The sequence below is a fragment of the Ranitomeya variabilis genome, chromosome 1 (assembly GCF_051348905.1).
Source record: "Ranitomeya variabilis isolate aRanVar5 chromosome 1, aRanVar5.hap1, whole genome shotgun sequence".
NCBI classification, from domain to species: domain Eukaryota; kingdom Metazoa; phylum Chordata; class Amphibia; order Anura; family Dendrobatidae; genus Ranitomeya; species Ranitomeya variabilis.
In genome coordinates, this window is record NC_135232.1 from 892937936 (window position 1) to 892960493 (window position 22558).

Consider the following 22558-nt stretch of genomic DNA (forward strand, 5'->3'; position numbering starts at 1 on the left):
ATCGCTCAACACTAGTTATCAGTCTGTGTAATTCTACCTCTGTTGATAAGGAAACTACTGTAAACTCTTCCAGAAAGGACACCAAGTTAGATAGTAAAAAAAATCCCAAGTGGCCAGTCTGAAAATTTAAAAATTACTATTTTTTTTAAATAAAGATCATAATATGAAAAAACTAAAAAGGTCAACAATTTTTAAAAATACATGTAAAAAAGACTGATTTAAACAATAGGTTATTTTCTAACAATACCCTGCCTTTAAAAATGTTCCTTTGTGATGGACCTTCAAAGTTTTTTGACTCATAGCCTCATATATTTAGGAAACTAAAAAAAACACCAACAGTATTTCCTTGTGAGCTGAGCTGAGTTTCATTACAATAACAATTTTACTATTTTCAGAGCTATAATCTCCAGCTTTAAATATGACATGATTTTTATGGATAGAAAAAATATATTTGATGGAAAGGTAGTTGTGATACGCAGTAGAAGAATGTATTAATGCAAAAATGTAACTGTCCTGGGCTAACTCTATTAAAAATACATGTTTTGTTGATGATGAAACTTGTATTATTAAAGACCTCTAAGTTGCTATTCAATGGAGCTCCTGTAGGAACTAAAATGGAAAATTAAAGGAGCAAGTATACTATACTATATACTATATACACGTTCAGCAGAAATTGTGTAACAAAGTTTGGTGCCATGTTTACCAATTTTCCTGTGCGAAAAGTTAAAATCTGTGGCTAAAACAAATTTTCTGTGATAATGTAATTATTTTTTCTTCACCGACCAATGGTATAAGGTTCTGTGACACACCTGTCAAGTCAATAGAATCACTGCACTATTAGATGAATCCATTTAGGTGTGTAGTTTGCAAAATGCAGTCACATATGGGGGGGGTTCTGCTGTTCTGGCACCTCAGGGGCTCTGCCAATGTGACATGGCACCCGCAAACCATAAAAGCAACATTTGCACTATAATTTGGCAGTCCTTCTCTCCTGAGCTTTGCACTGTGCCTCAAAAGTAGTTTTAGACCACATATGTGGTATTGGTGTACACAGGAGAAATTGCACAATATATTGTACCATTCGTTTTCTCCTGGGTTACCTTTTGAAAAAGAAAATTTGGGGGCTATAGGACGGAACATTTTTGTGAGAAAAATATCATTTGTTTATGTTCACGACTCAATGTTATCAAATTCTGTGAAGCACCTGTGGATTCAAGGTGCTCACCACATCGCTAGATAAATTTCATGAGGAGCGTAGTTTCCAAAATGGGATCATCTGTTTGCTGGTTTCCACTGTTTAGGCACATCAGGCGCTCTACAAACGCGACATGATGTCCACTATATTTTCCAGCAAATGTTGCGCTTCAAAAGTCAAATGGTGCTCCTTCGCTACCGAACCCTACCGTGCACACAAACAGTAGTTTTCTACCACATATGGGTTATCACTGCATTAAGTAGAAATTGCACAACAAATTACGGTTCATTTTCTCCTGTGACTCTAGTGAAACTGAAAATTTGGTGGTAAAAAACATTTTTGAGGGAAAAATGTTTTTTTTTTCACAGCTCAACGTTATCACATTCTGTGAATCACCATTGAATTTAAAGTGCTCACCACCGCTCCAGATAAATTCCTTGAGGGGTGCAGTTTCCAAAATGTGGCTGCTTGTGGGGGGTTTCCACTGTTTAGGCACAGCAGGAGTTCTGCAAACACAACATAGAATCCGCTGTCTGTTCCAGCCAATTTTGCACTTCAAAAGTCAAATGGCGCTCCTTCCCACCTGAGCCCTGCCATGTGCCCAAACAGTAGTTTTCTACCACATATGAAATATCGACATACTCAAGAGAAATTTCACAGCAAGTTTTGGTGTCTATTTTTTCCTGGTATCATTGTGAAAATTAAAAATTTGGGGTTTCAGCAACATTTTTGTGGCAAAATGTAATATTTTCATTTTTTCCTTCCTTCCACATTAGTTTACCTCTTGCGAAGCACCTGAAGGGTTAATAAACTTTTTGAATGTGGTTTTGAGCACTTTGAGGGGTTCAGTTTTTAAAATGGTGTCGATTTGGGGTATTTTCTGTCACAGAGGCCTCTCAAAGTCACTTCAAATAGGATGTGGTCCTTAAAAATAATGGTTATGTAAATTTTGTTGGAAAAATTTTAAATTGCTGGTAAATTTTTAACCCGTCTAACTTTCTAACAAAAAAAATATGTTTCAAAAATTATGGTGATTTAAAGTAGACATGTGGGAAATGGTTTTTTTAACTATTTTGCATGATATAACTCTCTGGTTTAAGAGCATAAAAATAAAAAATGAAAAAATTGCGAAATTTTCTACATTTTCACTAAATTTCCAACATTTTCACAAATAGATGCAAAAAATATTGACCTAAATTGACCACTACTATAAAGTACAATGTGTCATGAAAAAGTATTTTCATAATCACTGGGATATGTTGAATAGTTGCAGAATTATTACCGCATAAAGTGAAAATGGTCAAAATTGGAAAATTTGGCCTTGTCATGAAGGGGAAATCAGGCTTCGGGATGAAAAGGTGAAAAGTGCTTTCTCACAGACAAAGTTCATTTTAATCAATAGATCTTGGAATAATAATAAGTTCCACAATTGAATGTGTTTAATTTAGTTTTCTTTACTGAGATAATATAATAAATGTGCCCCTGCTGTGTACTGTGTAATGGCTGTGTCTGACCATGCAGGAACATGGTCTGATTATACCACATCTCCTGGACAGGTGAGGGCAGAAAAAAGAATATACAGAGAGGATAGCATGAGCTCACAAATTATTCTTTTTGTGAGGCAAAACATTTCTGTAGAAAATAGAAAAAAATCCAGCTCAACGAGGTGGTGAAAAAGCAAAGTCTTGGTACTTTATTCACTTCATATCAAAAAATAGAGGATAAAACAACAGCACAATATAATTAAAAACACTATCTACGCGTTTCTGGTGACATAGCACCCTTAGTGTTTTTAATTATATTGTGCTGTTGTTTTATCCTCTATTTTTTGATATGAAGTGAATAAAGTACCAAGACTTTGCTTTTTCACCACCTCGTTGAGCTGGATTTTTTTCTATTTTCTGCATTCCTCACGCCTTGACACAGTGTTTCCGTGCTCCGAGCCTCCAGGGACTACAACTATGGTGAGCTGGATTTTTTCTTTTGTCAAAACATTTCTGTGCCTGTTTTTAAACAATGCAAATATGAAAAATAAGTCAGCTCACCTGTCCTAGCTACTCCTCATCTGATCCCGCATGGGAAAGAAAGAAGCCGAGCAACTGGTTCAGAAATGCACACGTTAGGAATAATCCAGCGGGGTGCAGGTTCTTGTATAAATTCTATTTTTTTATACAAGTACCTGCACCCCGCTGGATTATTCCCCACATGTTTTTAAACAATGTTTTACCTCAAAGAAAGAATCAGCTGTGATCTCATGCTCTCCATACTAATAACAATGGTTTGAACTGACAAGCACTAATGACTGTCATGTATATGAATTACATAGTTTGCCATTCTACATTTGACATCACAGTACCCTTCAGTCTTTATACTTACATAAGTGCTTCTGAGTAATTGTAATGTGGAGAAACTCCCAGAAACTTCTGTACTTCATCCATCACATTAGCTGGGTCTGTTCTCAACTGTTGTCCATCAACAATAAGCAGCTGCGAAGTAAAGAAAAATAACTCTTAGTAGCAAGTTGTACTTACTCCATACATTCGATAGGAAACCATACAACACTTTCATGTGAAAGAACTGATGGCTAAGGAAAACAGTTTATCATTTCCTATCATTTTCTCTGCAGTATACAGTAAACATTAAGGCATATCCATCCACCTTAGTTACAGCAACTGTCCAGGGTAATAATCAGTTCTGTTCTTACTGGAAAATAGTTATTGGCATTTTGGAGCGCCCCCACACCGCCGCAGGGCCGAGGGGTACCCGGAGCCGGGCCTCTAGGTCTCAGTCCTGGGGTTGTCACGGTGGCTAGACCCGGTCCGTGGCCCTGTCTGTCAGTGGGGGACGTCCGGTGCAATAAGTGATGTTGTAGCGGTGCAGTTGTGGGGTGCAGGTCGCGGTAAATAACGAGGACACCAGGTTGCAGTCTCTTTACCTCTTTACTGAAGCTCTCTGGGTCCTCAGTCCGGAATACGGCTCACCAGGCTGCGCAAGTCCGGCCGGTCCAATGGCACTTCCAGAGCTCTCCTTGCAGGTGGAAATCGGTGCCTTCCTTCTAGCGCTATGTGTTGCAGTCCTTCCCTGCTGTGCTTACGGAAAGTACCCCACAACTGTTGTGTCTGTTTCTCGTGTTCCCTCACAACAACTTAATTCGCAATGATCTTCCTCGTCCCTCCAGATACTATGGTAGGAACGCACCCGTATGACGGGGAGGCTCGGAGATCTTCCGGGACTCTATCTGCGCCCCTCTCCTGTTGGTACCCCCCTTTGCCTTCCTGGGTGATGCGTGAGACAGTCCGCCTAAAGCTAACTGCCCTGCCATAGGTCTGAGGTATGGCTTGAAACTCTTTACCTCCTCGGCGTTCCGGCCACCGGTAGTGCGCCTCAGTAAGGTGCTGCCTCTTTCAGCACAACCCTCACTGGTATCTCCTTTCGCTTGACTTCGTTTCTCACTCAGCACAATCTATCTCGCTTCTAGTCCTTTCTTGAGTCCCGCCGCTTCCAGGAGCCTGCGCGGACCCGTTACGTTCTTTCAATGCCAAGCCTCTGCCAGGATCCCACCCCTGGCAGAGACCCTACAGTCTCTCCCTTCACAACACCCCCTGCCACAGGGTGTTGCTCCGTTCAATCCCGTCAGCGTTCTCTTCTAACTTCCTGCCTGACCCCCAGTTTACCCACTATGGTGGGGAGTGGCCTAATGAATAGCACCCTTAGCTCCCCCCGGAGGCCCAGCTGTGAAATGTATTGGTGACTGTGATACCTGCTCAGAGAACTCCTTCAGTGCCATCGAACGCACCATGGCCCCCCTTAGTGGCTGAGCCATGATACTGCAACGACCAGGACTCTGGGGCGCTGCACTCCCCCCTGGTTAAACACAGTACTCCGGGACTGGGAAGAAAAACAACAATACAGGTTAGCAAAAAGACATACAATTTTGTTGAGTGCAAATAACAGTAAGTATACTTAAGTAAGCTTCCCTTTATGGGAGGTGAGGACACTTTTAACGTTACAAACATAATCAACATTATAAATTACAGAGCATAAATAACTTCTGTTACCCAACCGGGTATTCTACTTAGTGCAATTTTTGGAACAATAACTTAACATTGCCTTTAAGAAACTCACACTCTTAGTCTATCAAAGGCCTTCCTATAATCACATTATAAGGCATTTCAACTTTACATTCTCCTTCTTGTGAACCTGCAGGACTGCCTGTCCCTACGGCACCAGGCCTACTGCCTCTCCTTTCTTTTACAGGACCGCCCTGTTCAGCCAGGGCCTACTGCCTTTCGCTACTATACACAGTATAGACATAACATTCCTTTCGGTTGAAGAACTCTGAGCCAGCTCTACTCGGCCCCTTTAAGGACTCACTCTCTAACCCCTACGGGTTCACTCTCTGTCCTTAGCAATAAAGTAACTTTTCAATGGGGACGCAGGGTTTACCTTCTATCCTCACCCTCATTATTACTTCTTTTACTTTCAACTATGCAGGCTTCTACATCTACCCCTACGGGCTCTCTGCATCTTTCCTTTCTACAAAACATTATTCAGATTTCACATTTCAACAACTTCAACACATATAACTCGGCATGTAAATCAGTTACATTTTCTTTTTCAAGGCATCATTATCACATTACTGTTCGGTAACAGTATCTCTTTCAAATTTACTTCGTCACATCCCCTTTAAGAGGGGACCAAGTCTTTCTGAGGTAGCTCGTCTTCTCAGCCTACCAGTCTTATGCAAAGTTCCAGCCCGGGATCTTCACAAAGTGTCTTTAACTAGGACTAGTAGGAAAGGTTTCTTCGCAAAGTGTCTTTAACTAAAACCAGTAGAGAAGGAATCTTCGCAAAGTGTCTTTGGCTAAAACCAGTAGGGAGCACCTTTAAGAAGGTGCAAACTATTTACAAGGGAAGTTCGAATCATGCACAGTCCATGATTTCTGCAGTTCTTTTAAACTTATGCAAAACTTTGAGAACAACAATAGTGGCCCCGGGTCAACAAGGGGTCACCTTTAACCCTAAACGGGTTTAGCAGCAACTTGGAAGAACAGTAACTATGTACATTTTTCAGTGGTATTACTTTACCGTTGAGATGTGGTGGGGGGTCTTCTCTCCGGCCTCACCAAACCAACAGATCGTTCTGGTGAGCCAGGGCGTCGTTCCGGTCCCAGCATTGCCAGAATCCCCCGCTGGGAGATCCTCTTGGTCGGTAACCGTACACGTTCCCCCGGGGCACGGTGAGGTCGAGCTTCTGATGGTTCCGCGGGACCGGGCTCTGCAGCTTTCCTCGCCGGAGTATCGTCTTCCGGTGCTCCTGCAGCAGCCTGGAGGGCAACGCATCGCTGCACGCCTCGGGCTATCCAGCCCATCTCACCCGCGGCCCTCCTCCACCGCGTGTAGGTGACAGCATCACCTGGCTCTAAGTTGCAATCAAACCTCCCGCTGCTTGGTTCCACCTCTATCCGATCCACACGGACCTGTAGTGGCTCCCCGATCTCCTGGATTATCCCCCGTCCAGACTGGGGATTGAAGGCCACCACTACACCCCAGTGCGACGGTGGGATCTCTGGGGGGCTTACCAGGTCAATCTGCTCAGCGGGCTGGGGCCGGCTCCACCAGGCTGTCATTGGACGCCGGTAATGTTCCGCATCCGGGATTATTTTCAAGTCTGGCGTCGGTGGTGTATCTTCGGATGCGGCCAGGTGGGAAGAAGCGAGGGACACTGGGGACAGGCGGATTTCTGTTGGCTGCCCCATCCGAGCTAGCACACGGGTGTCAACCTTTAGGCGGCGTGCCAGCTGTCGGGTCTCGGCTGCAGCCGCACACTCCGCGGACATCGGCGGAGGGGGTCGTCCCATCGGTGGCCCTGCCAAGGCCGAACCCCGCAGTGTGGGCGTCCCTGAGGCTACCTCAGGCTGCGTATCCTCAGGCCGAGCCGGGTCAGCTCCGCGTGGCACTCTGGATGTCGCCATCTTTTTCTCCTCTTCCGCGTTTTCTTCCCGCGGTCTCTTTCGTGGGCGGCCCCGTCCCCATGGTCTCCACCCCCCAACCAGGATCAGGAGGCGTACCTCGGCTGTTGACGGGCACGTCCTCAGGACACAGAAATACTTAGACTGGGCGGCCATTGTTGTTCGCGCTCTGCGGCTCGTCTACGCCCACTCCACGCCCCTCTTCTCTTCCTGCGCTCTCCTCAGCGCTGCAATGGCGGCGGATTTTGGCGGCAAATGGCACAGCACACAGTCTTGCAATAAAGTACAGTCCAAGCACAGTAAATCACAGTCTCTAGGCACACATGACCTGATTCTTCAGGCTTAAGTAGATCCTGTTCGTGACGCCAAGTTGGAGCGCCCCCACACCGCCGCAGGGCCGAGGGGTACCCGGAGCCGGGCCTCTAGGTCTCAGTCCTGGGGTTGTCACGGTGGCTAGACCCGGTCCGTGGCCCTGTCTGTCAGTGGGGGACGTCCGGTGCAATAAGTGATGTTGTAGCGGTGCAGTTGTGGGGTGCAGGTCGCGGTAAATAACGAGGACACCAGGTTGCAGTCTCTTTACCTCTTTACTGAAGCTCTCTGGGTCCTCAGTCCGGAATACGGCTCACCAGGCTGCGCAAGTCCGGCCGGTCCAATGGCACTTCCAGAGCTCTCCTTGCAGGTGGAAATCGGTGCCTTCCTTCTAGCGCTATGTGTTGCAGTCCTTCCCTGCTGTGCTTACGGAAAGTACCCCACAACTGTTGTGTCTGTTTCTCGTGTTCCCTCACAACAACTTAATTCGCAATGATCTTCCTCGTCCCTCCAGATACTATGGTAGGAACGCACCCGTATGACGGGGAGGCTCGGAGATCTTCCGGGACTCTATCTGCGCCCCTCTCCTGTTGGTACCCCCCTTTGCCTTCCTGGGTGATGCGTGAGACAGTCCGCCTAAAGCTAACTGCCCTGCCGTAGGTCTGAGGTATGGCTTGAAACTCTTTACCTCCTCGGCGTTCCGGCCACCGGTAGTGCGCCTCAGTAAGGTGCTGCCTCTTTCAGCACAACCCTCACTGGTATCTCCTTTCGCTTGACTTCGTTTCTCACTCAGCACAATCTATCTCGCTTCTAGTCCTTTCTTGAGTCCCGCCGCTTCCAGGAGCCTGCGCGGACCCGTTACGTTCTTTCAATGCCAAGCCTCTGCCAGGATCCCACCCCTGGCAGAGACCCTACAGTCTCTCCCTTCACAACACCCCCTGCCACAGGGTGTTGCTCCGTTCAATCCCGTCAGCGTTCTCTTCTAACTTCCTGCCTGACCCCCAGTTTACCCACTATGGTGGGGAGTGGCCTAATGAATAGCACCCTTAGCTCCCCCCGGAGGCCCAGCTGTGAAATGTATTGGTGACTGTGATACCTGCTCAGAGAACTCCTTCAGTGCCATCGAACGCACCATGGCCCCCCTTAGTGGCTGAGCCATGATACTGCAACGACCAGGACTCTGGGGCGCTGCAATTTCATGGATGGTTTACTGAATAATTGGAACTTTTAGCACTAAAGCACTGGTTTCATGTTTTGCAGGATTACTCCCATGATCTAGGTTAGGTACAAATCATCATTATGTCATCTATAAAAAATATGTGTGTGTCTGATATATCGATATCCTTCCTCTAGTGTTAGGGTCGTGACTGACCCGTTTTAGGTTTTAAATGCATACAAATTCTACATACATTTGTTTATTGCACCAAGACTTTTTGACTTTTTCAGGAACGGAACTTATTTTAAAACAAAATACAATAAAATAAAACTATTTTACTAAATTGTAAAATGCTCTTATTAAAATTATAACATTTGTGTTGTTGGGGTCAATTTCGACCCAGGTCTAATATAAGAGTAAAAAACAAAAATAAGTCCCAAAACTGAACTCATAAACACAATATAAACGAACAGCCCACAGCCAGCTCTACCTCCAACAACTTGAGTTAGGGACATGTCCAGGCATGTATGGCCAAATCAGCTTAGAGTTGGTACTTTGCAGAGTATACATCTCCAGTTTACACATGCAACAATGAGGAGAAGATTTGATGTAAGCCAAATTCTGGATTATATCTTAGATGATAATGAATCAGAGGACACACAGCAGCAAACTGATACAGATGAACAGGTTTCTGAGGAGGAAGATAATGTGGAGTATCAACCGGAAGACACAGACAGTTCTGATCAGTCTGATGAGGAGGTCACTGGTGCTGAAGCTGCTCCCGCTGAAAGATTCAAATCCAAAAGTGGCAAGATCAGTTGGAGCTCAGTACCTCCAGATGTACATGGCAGGGCAGATGCTGCAAATGTCATAAAAATGACCCCTGGGATCACAAGGTTTGCTGTGACAAGAGTAAGTGACATCAAGACATGTTTTGATCTGTTTATGCCATTGTCAATAAAAAAAAGTCATTATTGCTATGACAAACCTTGAAGGAAAAAAAGTCCACGGCAACATGTGGAATGACCTTCATGATGATGTCCTGGATGCCTACATTGGTGTTCTTCTCCTTGCTGGAGTGTATAAATCCTGCAATGAGGCCACTGATAGTCTCTGGGACGCATCAACAGGCAGGAATATTTTCCGGGCAACAATGTCACTTCAAAAGTTTCAAATGATATCAAGAGTCCTCAGGTTTGACAACAGAGACACCAGAACAAAATCTGACAATCTTGCTCCCATCAGGGATGTTTGGGAGAAATGGGTGCAGCTCCTTCCACTGATGTTCAACCCAGGGCCAGAGGTGACAGTAGACGAACGTTTTCTCCCTTTCCGCGGAAAATGCCCCTTCCGGCAATACATGCCAAGTAAGCCAGGCAAATACGGCATACAAATCTGGGCAGCCTGTGATGCAAAAACTAGCTATGCATGGAATCTACAGATTTACACAGGCAAGTCTGCAAGCGGCATCCCTGAAAAAAAACAAGGAAAACGTGTAGTCCTCGATATGACAACTGGACTGCAGGGTCACAAAATTACTTGTGACAATTTTTTTACCAGCTATGACCTTGGACAAGAATTTCTCAGGAGGAAAATCACCATGGTGGGCACAGTGAAAAAAAACAAACCTGAGCTGCCCGCTGAATTGTTGCTTATGAAGGACAGGGCTCCACTTTCCTCAAAGTTTGTTTTTACAGACACCACCACTGCTGTTTCATACTGCCCCAAAAAATGACGGAATGTGGTACTAATGTCCACACTTCACAAAGATGCAGCTGTGTCATCAGGAAGTGACAAAAAGCCCAGAATCATCCTGGACTATAACAAAAACAAAGGAGGAGTGGACAACCTGGACAAGCTGACTGCCACCTACACTTGCCAGCAAATGACTAGGAGATGGCCAATGGTTGTATTTTACAACATCCTTGATGTGTCAGCATGCAATTCATTTGTGTTGTGGACCCACATTCACCAAGGATGGAATTCAAAGTAAAAAAACAAGCGGAGGATGTTTCTTGAGGAACTAGGAAGATCCCTTGTCAAGGCACACATTGACCAAAGGGAACGAGTGCCCCGAGACCCAGCCGCTGCAGCCTTGGTCCGACAACTCCAGAGCTCAACAAGTGCTTCGTCCACACCCACAGGAACACAAAGAGCATCATCACCAGCATCCTCCTCAACCAGCCCTGCCTCAACATCAACCACAACAGCCACAACCCCAGTGAGACCACCTGATTCTAAAAGAAAGAGGTGTCAGGTCTGTCCTAGCAATAAGGACGGAAAGACAAACACATCATGCTTCGCCTGCAAAAAATACCTCTGCAAAGAACACACAAAAAGTGTCACTTTTTGCCACACATGCATCTAAATACTAATGCATCTAAAAACTAGTACTTGATTTCTGTTGATTTGATTTGCTTGATTGATTGTTGTTTGTTTGTTTGACCTAGAAAAGCTACTTTTTATTATTATTGCTATTAATGTTAATATAATTTTCATCTTTTATTTGTATTAAAGTTCTATAAAAAAAAATCATTTTTTTGCCTTTTTCATAAAGTAGTTAGATATGGGTCAAAATTGACCCGTAACACCATAGATGTTACTAGAGTTAATAATATAAAATATATATATATATGTATATTTTTTTTACATTTAAGAAATGTGTTCTAAAACCCTTCAGTAATAGTCAGGTAATATAACAAACTTTTTAAGTTTATATTATTCTCTTGAGGTTCATTTGACAATATTTTTATATTGAAAATGAAGAGTATGCTCTCAAATGAAAGGCCCAGGGGGCCACAACAAAAATATTAAAATCAATCCTTCCATGGATGAGAAACCCTAAGAAGGTAACTAATAGGTAAGAAACAAATTGAATCATAAATAACTGTTTTTAGGGTATCCTAGGGGTGATTTAAGACACGGGTCAAAACCGACCCGTTAACATAAGAAAGAGTAACAGAAAGCTAACACTAGAGGAAGGATATAACTGTAAGTCCTCTCGACTATGGCAAATCTGCACAGTTTCTCAGAACTTCTCATTTTTGTACCCACACCTGCAATTATAAGTATTTTGCTGTTTGATGAAGATGCCAAAATGATGGTAACAGAATAAACAAAACTAACCAATTAGAAAGAACATCAATGAAGCACTTTGGGAAAGATCAAATTAGGGTCTTGATCCAGATGCTAATTGAGTTATATAATGATTTCATGCTATCGTAAAATGAAGAACTCATTGACATTGTAATCCAAACCTTTGTAGAACAGAGTGATGCCATTATAATAGTGTCTTGATAAAGAGGGAGACTTGTGTAGGTTCATGCTGCTCAAGAAGAAATGGGGAGATAAAAGTCTTTAGCCACAGGGGATTGAAAGACACCTATTTATGAGATTCGTAGGTAGCAGGTGCAGTTGTCTCCCCTGCACCCTAGTGTCAAAAGAACCACTCAGCCACTAAAAGGGTTATTAATTCTAGAATGACAGTTCTACAGTTTCTCTGTGTGACCAAAGACTTGTGAATCCTCCCAGGATTGGCCAGAGTTTACGCTGGGAATGGCAGTCAATTATGTGATATGCATACTCCAGGCTAGAACCCGTTTTGCATTGAGAGAGGCTGTGCTGTCTAGACAGTTCCTTTCAAGGAGTATGCATTTTGCATACTTGACCACCGTTCCCAGAGCAGACACCGGTGAATCCTTGCATCACACAGAGCCTGCGCTGAGATGATTCACAAGTCTGCAGTCACACGGGGTGACTGCAGACTTGTCATTCTAGACCAGACAATCTCTTTAAGAAAATACCAGTATTAAAAAGTAGGGGCCCTGTCAAAAAATTGTCATTATGACCCTTGGCTTCTAATAACATTGCTGCCTTGCATTCATCTTAACCTGGTAAACAATTTTATAAGTGATTTTAACCTTGACAGAGTCTTCTTTTCTCCGACAAGTCGCTGATAACTCAGGCAATCATGCTATTAGCTTTACTTGGGAGGCTAGACACTGAAGAGTCTCTTATTCTTATAAAATAGTGATCTCTGACTGTAGAAAGGTATGACAGAAGTGCAATCTACCTGTCATCTGAACATTTTCAATTCTCTCTAAATTATGAAATGTGTGGAGAGAGCCGGTATAAATGAACAGAGCAAACAAAACTAGGTTAGGTGCATACCAAACAGCCTGTGGTTTATAGATATAAACAAACAATGTTTAGCTATTTTTTTTCAAGCATTCTTTCCATTTTTGTAGGTGACAGCAGCGTGGTGTGACTCACATGAAAGTATCACCTAAGTGATTAAACAGATATGCCAGCACTTGATAGAACTGTCTTGTTGACTTTACCATCTGTCCCCAGAAGTGTCTAACAATGAAGATGATGTATTGCCTCCCAGAGTTGTTTCTGACATTCATCTGACAAGTACTAGATATTTTTATGCTTTTTTTTTGCCTTATTATGGTGAAATATCTATAAATTTCCCAGCAATGGTAAACATGGTGTCTAATTTGAGTATTTCATATTTACAGATTTTCAGAGCACGAACATATATTGTTATAGGCTGAAATGACAATGTCTTGAGAAACTATAGCATGGTCTACAATAACTCATTCTTTTTCTTCTCATTAATTAAGATGACACATGGCATATTTTATGACACAATGCAAATATGCAGTAATAATCACACCATAAAAATAGAATATTGTATAAAAAAATAATTATATTTCTTCTGTAAAGTGACACAATCACAAGAAATGTATCATATAAAATGATACCAATAATCAGTTCACTTTTCCATTTTTGACATTGCCATAAATAATGAAAGGTGTAGGTAGAAATAGTACAATGTGTAGCACATGTATTTAAATGTTTTTGTTTTTGCATTTAAATGCATAATCCGGAGCTCCGTGTTGTTGCACACAAGTTGTAAAAAACTAAAAATTCAACTTTAAAGTTTGCTAAAAATTGCATACTCCCTCGCAACCTGAGAAGTAAACCAGACACTGTGCAGAATTGCGCAACAGTCTTCTATTGGTTGGTGTAAAGCAACATAGATGTAGGGAATGTGCAAAGCCATTTTGACCTTGAGGATGAAAAGACTTGTTTGCCTTTCTCCGTTCCCTTTTGGGTAACTGAAGTCTTGCTTTGCTTTCTTGTAACTGCTTCATATTGTGGTTGCATTGTAACATGGTCATGAACTTCACGACATCTTGTTCCCAGTCTCTTCATACTTTTAGTGTGGGCATTTGATTGTTATTTAAATATATTAGTCTTAACTAGCAAATGATGCAGGGAAGTGTGAAATTTCTTGGTTATTGATTTCTATATTATCTTGCGATTGATATCTAATTATTATCCTATGGAGGGAATTATCATTTTGTTTAAATTGATTTCCATCTTGCATATTGATTAATATTCTACGGTTAGTACATGTACACATTTCTTTCTGTAACTTTGGAACCAATGCTTACTTATCCTTAAGGGAACCTGTCATGTTCCCAAATGCCATTTAGCTGCTGATATGGGAATAATAGTGCTGCAATTCTGTCTGACCATTTAACTGAGCACGATTACCGGGTGAAAATACATTTCATTCCTCCCAGGAGCCACCGGCTTTCAGTCATAAAGGCTTGAGAGAGTGTCTTCAGTCATTACTCAGCACACAGTGAGCGGTGGCTGTAGGCACACCATGGCACTTTGATTGACAACTGGCTGTATAGCGCATCTGTGTAGACTGAGTTGTCAATTAAAGTGTTGGGGTGTGGTGACAGCAACTGCTCACTGTGTACCAAGTGGTGACTGTGACTGCTCAAGGCACATCTTGATGACTGCAGCTTCTGGGAGGAATAAATTTAATTTTCATTTCATAGCTAAGTTTTCAGTAAGTCGTCCGGACAGCATTGTAACATTATTAACCTGCAGATCCAGTGCTATATTGATCTATATATAATAGTATTTGGGGATATGACAGGTTCCTTTTAAAATGAAAAGTTAGGGTATGTTTCCATGGTCAGTATTGGCAGCGCTTTGGATGCAGCACGTGTCAGCTCCGTCCACTGCCAGCTTTCATATGAGCGGTGGTTCTGCATGTGTTCATTGAACCATGCGGAATCACCGCATCCTATATATTGTATGGGTGACTTTATCTTGCGGAGACTGAGCGTCTCCACAAGATATGTAAACAAGCTGCGGTCTGGAAAGATGCGCCCCATGTCCAGTTACGCAGGGAAGCCGGAGGCGTCCATGCATGCATAGTGGAGATGGGATTTCATGAAATCCCCTCCACTATGCTGTAACATCTGGCCGCTGTGGGTTGGATGCTGCGGCTGTACGCTGCAACCAACCCACAGCGTTTACTAACCGTGGAAACATACCCTTACTGTTTTCCACACATGAATATTGCATTTTAGTAAAGCTTTGATATCTTAAAAATATTTTTTAATGTGTCATACCTTTGTAGTGAGCTGGCCGGCTGTGACTGTTCTGTTATCATTGACATAGAATCTGTGACAGACACTGCCCCCGTGTGGCCAGAAGTTATACCTATGCCGAATGTGATTACAGAGAAACAAACTGTATTGGCTAAACTTCCCCCTGTTGTGTCATGTGAACAGGAAGGGGAGGAAAAGAGAGAGCCCGGGAAACTTTTCGGTGCAGAGAGAAGTCTGTGTGTGCTGGCGTCCTCCTGTAGATGCGATATAGAAGATTGCCTGGATGACCTCTCTCTCTTGGAAGCTGACATCCAGATTGTTCCCAGCTCCCACACTGCGGAGCACTCAGTGGTGACATATTCACAGATCCTGGAGCCCATGAACTGTAAGCGGGTCCTCTGTTGAGAGGCCGAACCTTCCACCCTTACCTGCTGAACCCCAAGGACTACAGTCTGGACCTGAGAGACAGAGTTTGTTTAATCCCTGTTGTTTTCTCTTCGGCCGGAGCGTCTCCCTGCAGTGACAGACAGGCCTGCGACGTGGGAAGATAACCTCCTGGAGCAAAGGAACTGGTAACGTGTGGATAGGGACAGTGAGGGACAGTTTGTTATTACACGTTATCTCTGTGAATAGGCATATTTTGTATTGTCTATTATTGTGTTCCGCTGTGTTAAGGAAAATGTATAACAGTAAAGCTACGTTTGTTAAGATGAAATCTGAGTGTGGAAGTTTTGCTGGGCCAGATCATGGATATACATGGGCGACCTTGCCCTCGGTCACTTCATCTGGCGTAGTCGGCAGGATCTGTGCCCAGCAAGATTCCCACCCAGGCCCAGTGTACAGTCAGAAACCGCCGCCGGTGTCCATTGTAAACCAGGTCAGGAAGTTTGGCAGGCAAAACTACCCCGTACCAGAGTGGGCGGAACAAGTGCGGATACTGGGAGAAATCTATAATATTGACCCTAAGACCTTGGCAGAAATGGCGGTACTGACGCTAGAGGGTGAGGCATGGACGACAGTCAGACTGGAGACGGTCAGGGGGCAGCGTGCGTTGGAGGATTTGGTGCGGGTGCTGGAAAAGACCTATGGGCCTACTATATACCAGGGAACACTGCGATACCTGTTCTTTAGACGGACACAGCTTGAATGGGAGGACATTCCCCAATATGCAAATGCCCTTCAGGTACTCCTTGAACAAGTCTGTGCAAAAGGGGAACAACTGGCTAACCTAGCTCCTCGTGATCTGGTACTGAGAGATCAATTCGTTATAGGGCTGAGAGACCAGTATCTTAACCGTACGCTACAGGACTTGATTCGGATGACGCCGACTCTCACCTTCGCTGAAGTCAAGCAGGAAGCCATAGAACGTTCTAGGGGACCCGTCATGGATGTGGGGACTCAAAGCGCTGCGTGCAGATCCATATTAGACATTAAACAGCCCAACAGCGACACCGAGGAGCTGAAACAGATGGTAGCAGATTTACAGCAACAGGTGTCACAGTTAACACTAGAACGACAGAGAGACCAGCGGATGCAACCTAGCCGTCCCGTGGGACCGTGTTGGTCATGTGGTGACCCTCGTCATAGGGCGAATCGTTGTCCTCAACGAACAAACCATCAGTTACCATGACGAACAGAATATCAGCTACATCCACGAGCAGAGCTGCCACGCCAGGTCTCACCACAATGGCCGCCGTTAAACTAGACACCCCTGCAGCTGAGGTTCGAGCAGCAGGGGGGGGCAGAGAATGGGGTGTAGAAAAACAGAGCCAGCAACGGAGTACTCTTGCCTCGAGTAGTCCTACACTTGAAGTTATTCTGGAGGGAGTTGCAGTGCAAGGATTGATGGACACTGGGTCGCAAGTGACCACGATCTCTGAACAGTTTTATGAAAAGTACCTCAAACCAAGAACTGCTTGTGATCCAGATACCACCATTAAGATAATTGCGGCTAATAACCTACCCATTCCAGTATCCGGAGTCGCCTGGATGGATACGAAGACCTGCGGACAAGACCTAGGGAAACGAGGAATCGTCATTGTCAAGGAAGGCTTCGGCTCCGAGACCCCAGTAATAATCGGAATGAATATCTTGAAAGACCTGGACCTTATGCTGTTGACAAGAAAAGGGCCCAAGTACTGGCAGAAAGTTACCAAACATAAACCGACTCGTTTGGCGTTCCAACGCGTAATCCGGACCGTTGGACTTCAACAGATGGCAAAGGAACAACTACCCCAAGCAGCCATTAAAGTGCCCCGCTGTACCCGGATTACTTTGCCCGCTGAAAAAGAGACAGTCATTTCCCTGCCTCTTAACACCAACCGACAACTTGAAGGAGTTGAAGTGTTAATCGAGCCGAGGGCTCCAAGTGGGAGTAAGCTAAACCCACTAGTCGCCCGCACCCTAGCCGTCGTGAGGAACGGAAGAGTCCCTGTCAGGCTAAACAACACCGCAGACGTAGGTGTAGCTCTTGAGGCTGGCATGCAACTTGCCAGAGTATATGCTCTACCCACAGAAGTGAACCCCATGGGACCCTTACAATTCACCCCGTCTACAGAAGATGGCTGGACGGTAACTGTCTCAGCCATAAATGCTCAAGCAGATGATGAAGACATTGGGCGAAAACTGTTATGACCCCAATGGCAGAGGGTCTCAAAAGTACATACCAAGTCTGCAAACACAAAAAACCAGCTCATAGGGCAGTGGTAACTTGGCTGACCATATATCTAATCCTAGCACCACAAATAGCAGCAGCCGGGGAACGTGCCTACGTTGGTTCTAGACGTCTCGCGCCAGCCGGAGAACTAACTAACCCTAGAAGGGAAAAGATAGACCTTTCTTGCCTCCAGAGAAAAGACCCCAAAAGTTGGATACAAGCCCCCAACAAATAATAACGGTGAGGTAAGGAGAAAAGACAAACGTAAGAATGAACTAGATATTTAGCAAAGAGAGGCCCACTGACTAATAGCAGAATATAGTAAGATGACTTATATGGTCAGCAAAAACCCTATCAAAATTTCCACGCTGGATATTCAAGAACCCCCGAACCGTCTAACGGCCCGGGGGGAGAACACCAGCCCCCTAGAGCTTCCAGAAAAATCAGGAATCACATTTAGTACAAGCTGGACAAAAAATAAGAGCAAAGCAAATAACCAAAAAACAAGGAAGCAGGACTTAGCTTAATTTTGCAAGATCCAAGACCATAATAAAGAGATAAAGGTATTAAATGGCAACATTACCAAGATCCAAGACCAGCAGACAGGAGCAAACAGAAAGGAACTGATTACAACGATGCCAGGCACTGGACTGAGAAACCAGGAAGTTTATATAGCAACACCCCTGGACTAACGACCCAGGTGGGTGCCAAACTGAGGAAAGACAATCCCAGAGTCATATCACTAGTGACCACAAGAGGGAGCCAAAAAAGTCTAATTCACAACAGTACCCCCCCCTTAAGGAGGGGTCACCGAACCCTCACCAAGACCACCAGGGCGATCAGGATGAGCAGCGTGAAAGGCATGAACTAAATCGGCCGCATGCACATCAGAGGCAACCACCCAGGAATTATCCTCCTGACCATAGCCCTTCCACTTGACCAGATACTGAAGCCTCCGCCTGGAGAGACGAGAATCCAAGATCTTCTCCACCACGTACTCCAACTCGCCCTCAACCAACACCGGAGCAGGAGGCTCAACAGAAGGAACCACAGGTACAACGTACCGCCGCAACAAAGACCTATGGAACACGTTGTGAATGGCAAACGACACCGGAAGATCCAAGCGAAAGGACACAGGATTAAGGATTTCCAATATCTTGTAAGGACCGATGAAGCGAGGCTTAAATTTAGGAGAGGAGACCTTCATAGGAACAAATCGAGAAGACAGCCATACCAAATCCCCAACACGAAGTCGGGGACCCACACCGCGGCGGCGGTTGGCAAAACGCTGAGCCTTCTCCTGTGACAACTTCAAGTTGTCCACCACATGATTCCAGATCCGCTGCAACCTATCCACCACGGAATCTACCCCAGGACAGTCAGAAGGCTCCACATGTCCCGAGGAAAAATGAGGATGGAAACCAGAGTTGCAAAAAAATGGCGAAACCAAAGTAGCGGAACTAGCCCGATTATTAAGGGCAAACTCAGCCAACGGCAAGAAGGTCACCCAATCATCCTGATCTGCAGAAACAAAACACCTCAAATAAGCCTCCAGAGTCTGATTAGTTCGCTCCGTTTGTCCATTAGTCTGAGGATGAAAGGCAGACGAAAACGACAAATCAATGCCCATCTTAGCACAAAAGGATCGCCAGAACCTGGAAACAAACTGGGATCCTCTGTCAGACACAATATTCTCAGGAATGCCGTGTAAACGAACCACATTCTGAAAGAACAAAGGAACCAGATCGGAAGAGGAAGGCAGCTTAGGCAAAGATACCAAATGGACCATCTTGGAAAAGCGATCACATACCACCCAGATGACAGACATGCCCTGAGACACCGGAAGATCTGAAATGAAATCCATGGAAATGTGTGTCCAAGGCCTCTTCGGGACAGGCAAGGGCAAGAGCAACCCGCTGGCACGAGAACAGCAAGGCTTAGCTCGAGCACAAGTCCCACAGGACTGCACAAATGACCGCACATCCCGTGACAAGGAAGGCCACCAAAAGGACCTAGCCACCAGATCTCTGGTGCCAAAAATTCCCGGATGCCCTGCCAACACTGAGGAATGAACCTCGGAAATGACTCTGCTGGTCCACTTATCAGGAACAAACAGTCTGTCAGGTGGACAAGAGTCAGGTCTACCAGCCTGAAATCTCTGCAACACACGTCGCAAATCCGGAGAAATGGCTGACAGGATAACTCCCTCTTTGAGAATACCAACTGGTTCTGCAACTCCAGGAGAGTCAGACACAAAGCTCCTTGAAAGAGCATCAGCCTTCACATTCTTTGAACCTGGCAAATACGAGACCACAAAGTCAAAACGGGAGAAAAACAATGACCAGCGGGCCTGTCTAGGATTCAGGCGTTTAGCAGACTCGAGATACATCAGATTTTTGTGATCAGTCAAGACCACCACACGATGCTTAGCACCCTCGAGCCAATGACGCCACTCCTCAAATGCCCACTTCATGGCTAACAACTCCCGATTGCCAACATCATAATTCCGCTCAGCAGGCGAAAACTTCCTAGAGAAAAAAGCACATGGTCTCATTACAGAGCAACCAGGGCCTCTCTGCGACAAAACGGCCCCTGCCCCAATCTCAGAAGCATCCACTTCAACCTGAAAGGGAAGTGAGACATCAGGCTGGCACAAAACAGGCGCCGAAGTAAACCGGCGCTTCAACTCTTGAAAGGCTTCCACGGCTGCAGGAGCCCAGTTAGCAACATCAGAACCTTTCTTGGTCATATCCGTCAAAGGCTTAACAACGCTAGAAAAATTAGCGATAAAACGACGGTAGAAGTTAGCAAAACCCAAGAACTTCTGAAGACTCTTAACTGACGTGGGTTGAGTCCAATCATGAATAGCTCGGACCTTGACTGGGTCCATCTCCACCGCAGAAGGGGAAAAAAAAAACCCAAAAAGGGAACCTTCTGTACTCCAAAGAGACACTTTGAGCCCTTAACAAACAAAGCATTCTCACGCAAAACCTGAAACACCATCCTGACCTGCTCTACATGCGAGACCCAATCATCAGAAAAAAACAGAATATCATCCAGATAAACAATCATAAATTTATCCAGATACTTCCGGAAAATATCATGCATAAAGGACTGAAACACTGAAGGAGCATTAGAGAGCCCGAAAGGCATCACTAAGTACTCAAAATGACCTTCGGGCGTATTAAATGCAGTTTTCCATTCATCTCCTTGCTTAATGCGCACAAGGTTGTACGCACCACGAAGATCTATCTTGGTGAACCACTTGGCACCTTTAATCCGGGCAAACAAGTCCGACAACAGAGGCAAAGGATACTGAAATTTAACAGTGATTTTATTCAGAAGCCGATAGTCAATACAAGGTCTCAAAGATCCGTCTTTCTTGGCCACAAAAAAGAATCCCGCACCAAGAGGGGAAGAGGATGGACGGATATGCCCCTTCTCCAGAGATTCCTTGATATACGAACGCATTGCGGTATGCTCAGGTACAGACAGATTAAATAATCTTCCCTTAGGAAATTTACTACCTGGAATCAAATCTATAGCGCAGTCACAGTCCCTATGAGGAGGAAGAGCACTGGACCTGGACTCGCTGAATACATCCTGGTAATCAGACAAATACTCAGGAACTTCCGAAGGAGTAGAGGAAGCAATAGACACCGGCGGGGAATCACCATGAATTCCCTGACAGCCCCAACTTGACACAGACATTGCCTTCCAATCCAAGACTGGATTGTGGGTCTGTAACCATGGCAGACCCAAAACGACCAAATCATGCATTTTATGCAGAACAAGAAAACGAATCACCTCCCGATGTTCAGGAGTCATGCACATGGTTACCTGTGTCCAAAACTGCGGTTTATTTTCCGCCAATGGCGTAGCATCAATACCTCTAAGAGGGATAGGATTTATCAACGGCTCAAGAACAAAACCACAGCGCTTGGCAAACGACAGATCCATAAGACTCAGGGCAGCACCTGAATCCACAAACGCCATAACAGGGTAGGAGGACAATGAGCAAATTAAAGTCACAGACAAAATAAATTTAGGTTGCAAATTACCAATGGCGACAGGACTAACAACCCTAGTTAGGCGTTTAGAGCATCCTCATATAACATGTGTAGAATCACCACAGTAAAAACACAACCCATTCTGACGTCTATGATTTTTCCGTTCATTTCTAGTCTGAATTCTATCACATTGCATTAAATCAGGTGTTTGTTCAGACAACACCACCAGAGGATTCGCGGCTTTGCGCTCCCGCAAACGCCGGTCAATTTGAATAGCCAGCGCCATGGAATCATTCAGACCTGTAGGAATGGAGAAACCCACCATCACATTCTTAATGGCTTCAGAAAGGCCATTTCTGAAATTTGCGGCCAGAGCACACTCATTCCACTGAGTAAGCACGGACCATTTCCGAAATTTTTGGCAATACACTTCAGCTTCATCCTGACCCTGAGAAATAGCCAGCAAGACTTTTTCTGCCTGAATTTCAAGATTGGGTTCCTCGTAAAGCAATCCGAGCGCCAGAAAAAACGCATCAATATTTGCCAATGCCGGATCTCCTGGCGCTAGCGAGAAAGCCCAATCCTGAGGGTTGCCCCGTAAAAAAGAGATAACAATTTTAACTTGCTGAGCTGAGTCTCCAGATGAACGGGGTCTCAGAGATAGAAACAATTTACAATTATTCCTGAAATTCCTAAACTTAAATCGGTCTCCAGAGAACAGTTCAGGAATAGGTATTTTAGGTTCAGACATTGGACTACTGGTAACAAAATCTTGTATGCCCTGCACACGAGCAGCAAGCTGATCCACACTTGTAATCAAAGTCTGGACATTCAT

The 22558-nt window shown here is 44.6% G+C and overlaps 1 protein-coding gene across 3 annotated transcripts in view; it reads right to left on the minus strand.

Annotated features, from left to right (window-relative positions):
* Positions 1 to 22558, minus strand: part of LOC143788761 (bifunctional heparan sulfate N-deacetylase/N-sulfotransferase 3-like) — a 1150054-nt gene that overhangs the window by 61746 nt on the left and 1065750 nt on the right. For all 3 annotated transcript variants that reach the window (XM_077278642.1, XM_077278636.1, XM_077278649.1), the window contains exon 12: positions 3572 to 3681. In XM_077278642.1, coding sequence (XP_077134757.1) covers positions 3572 to 3681 — 110 coding nt within the window. The remainder of the gene's footprint in view (positions 1 to 3571; positions 3682 to 22558) is intronic.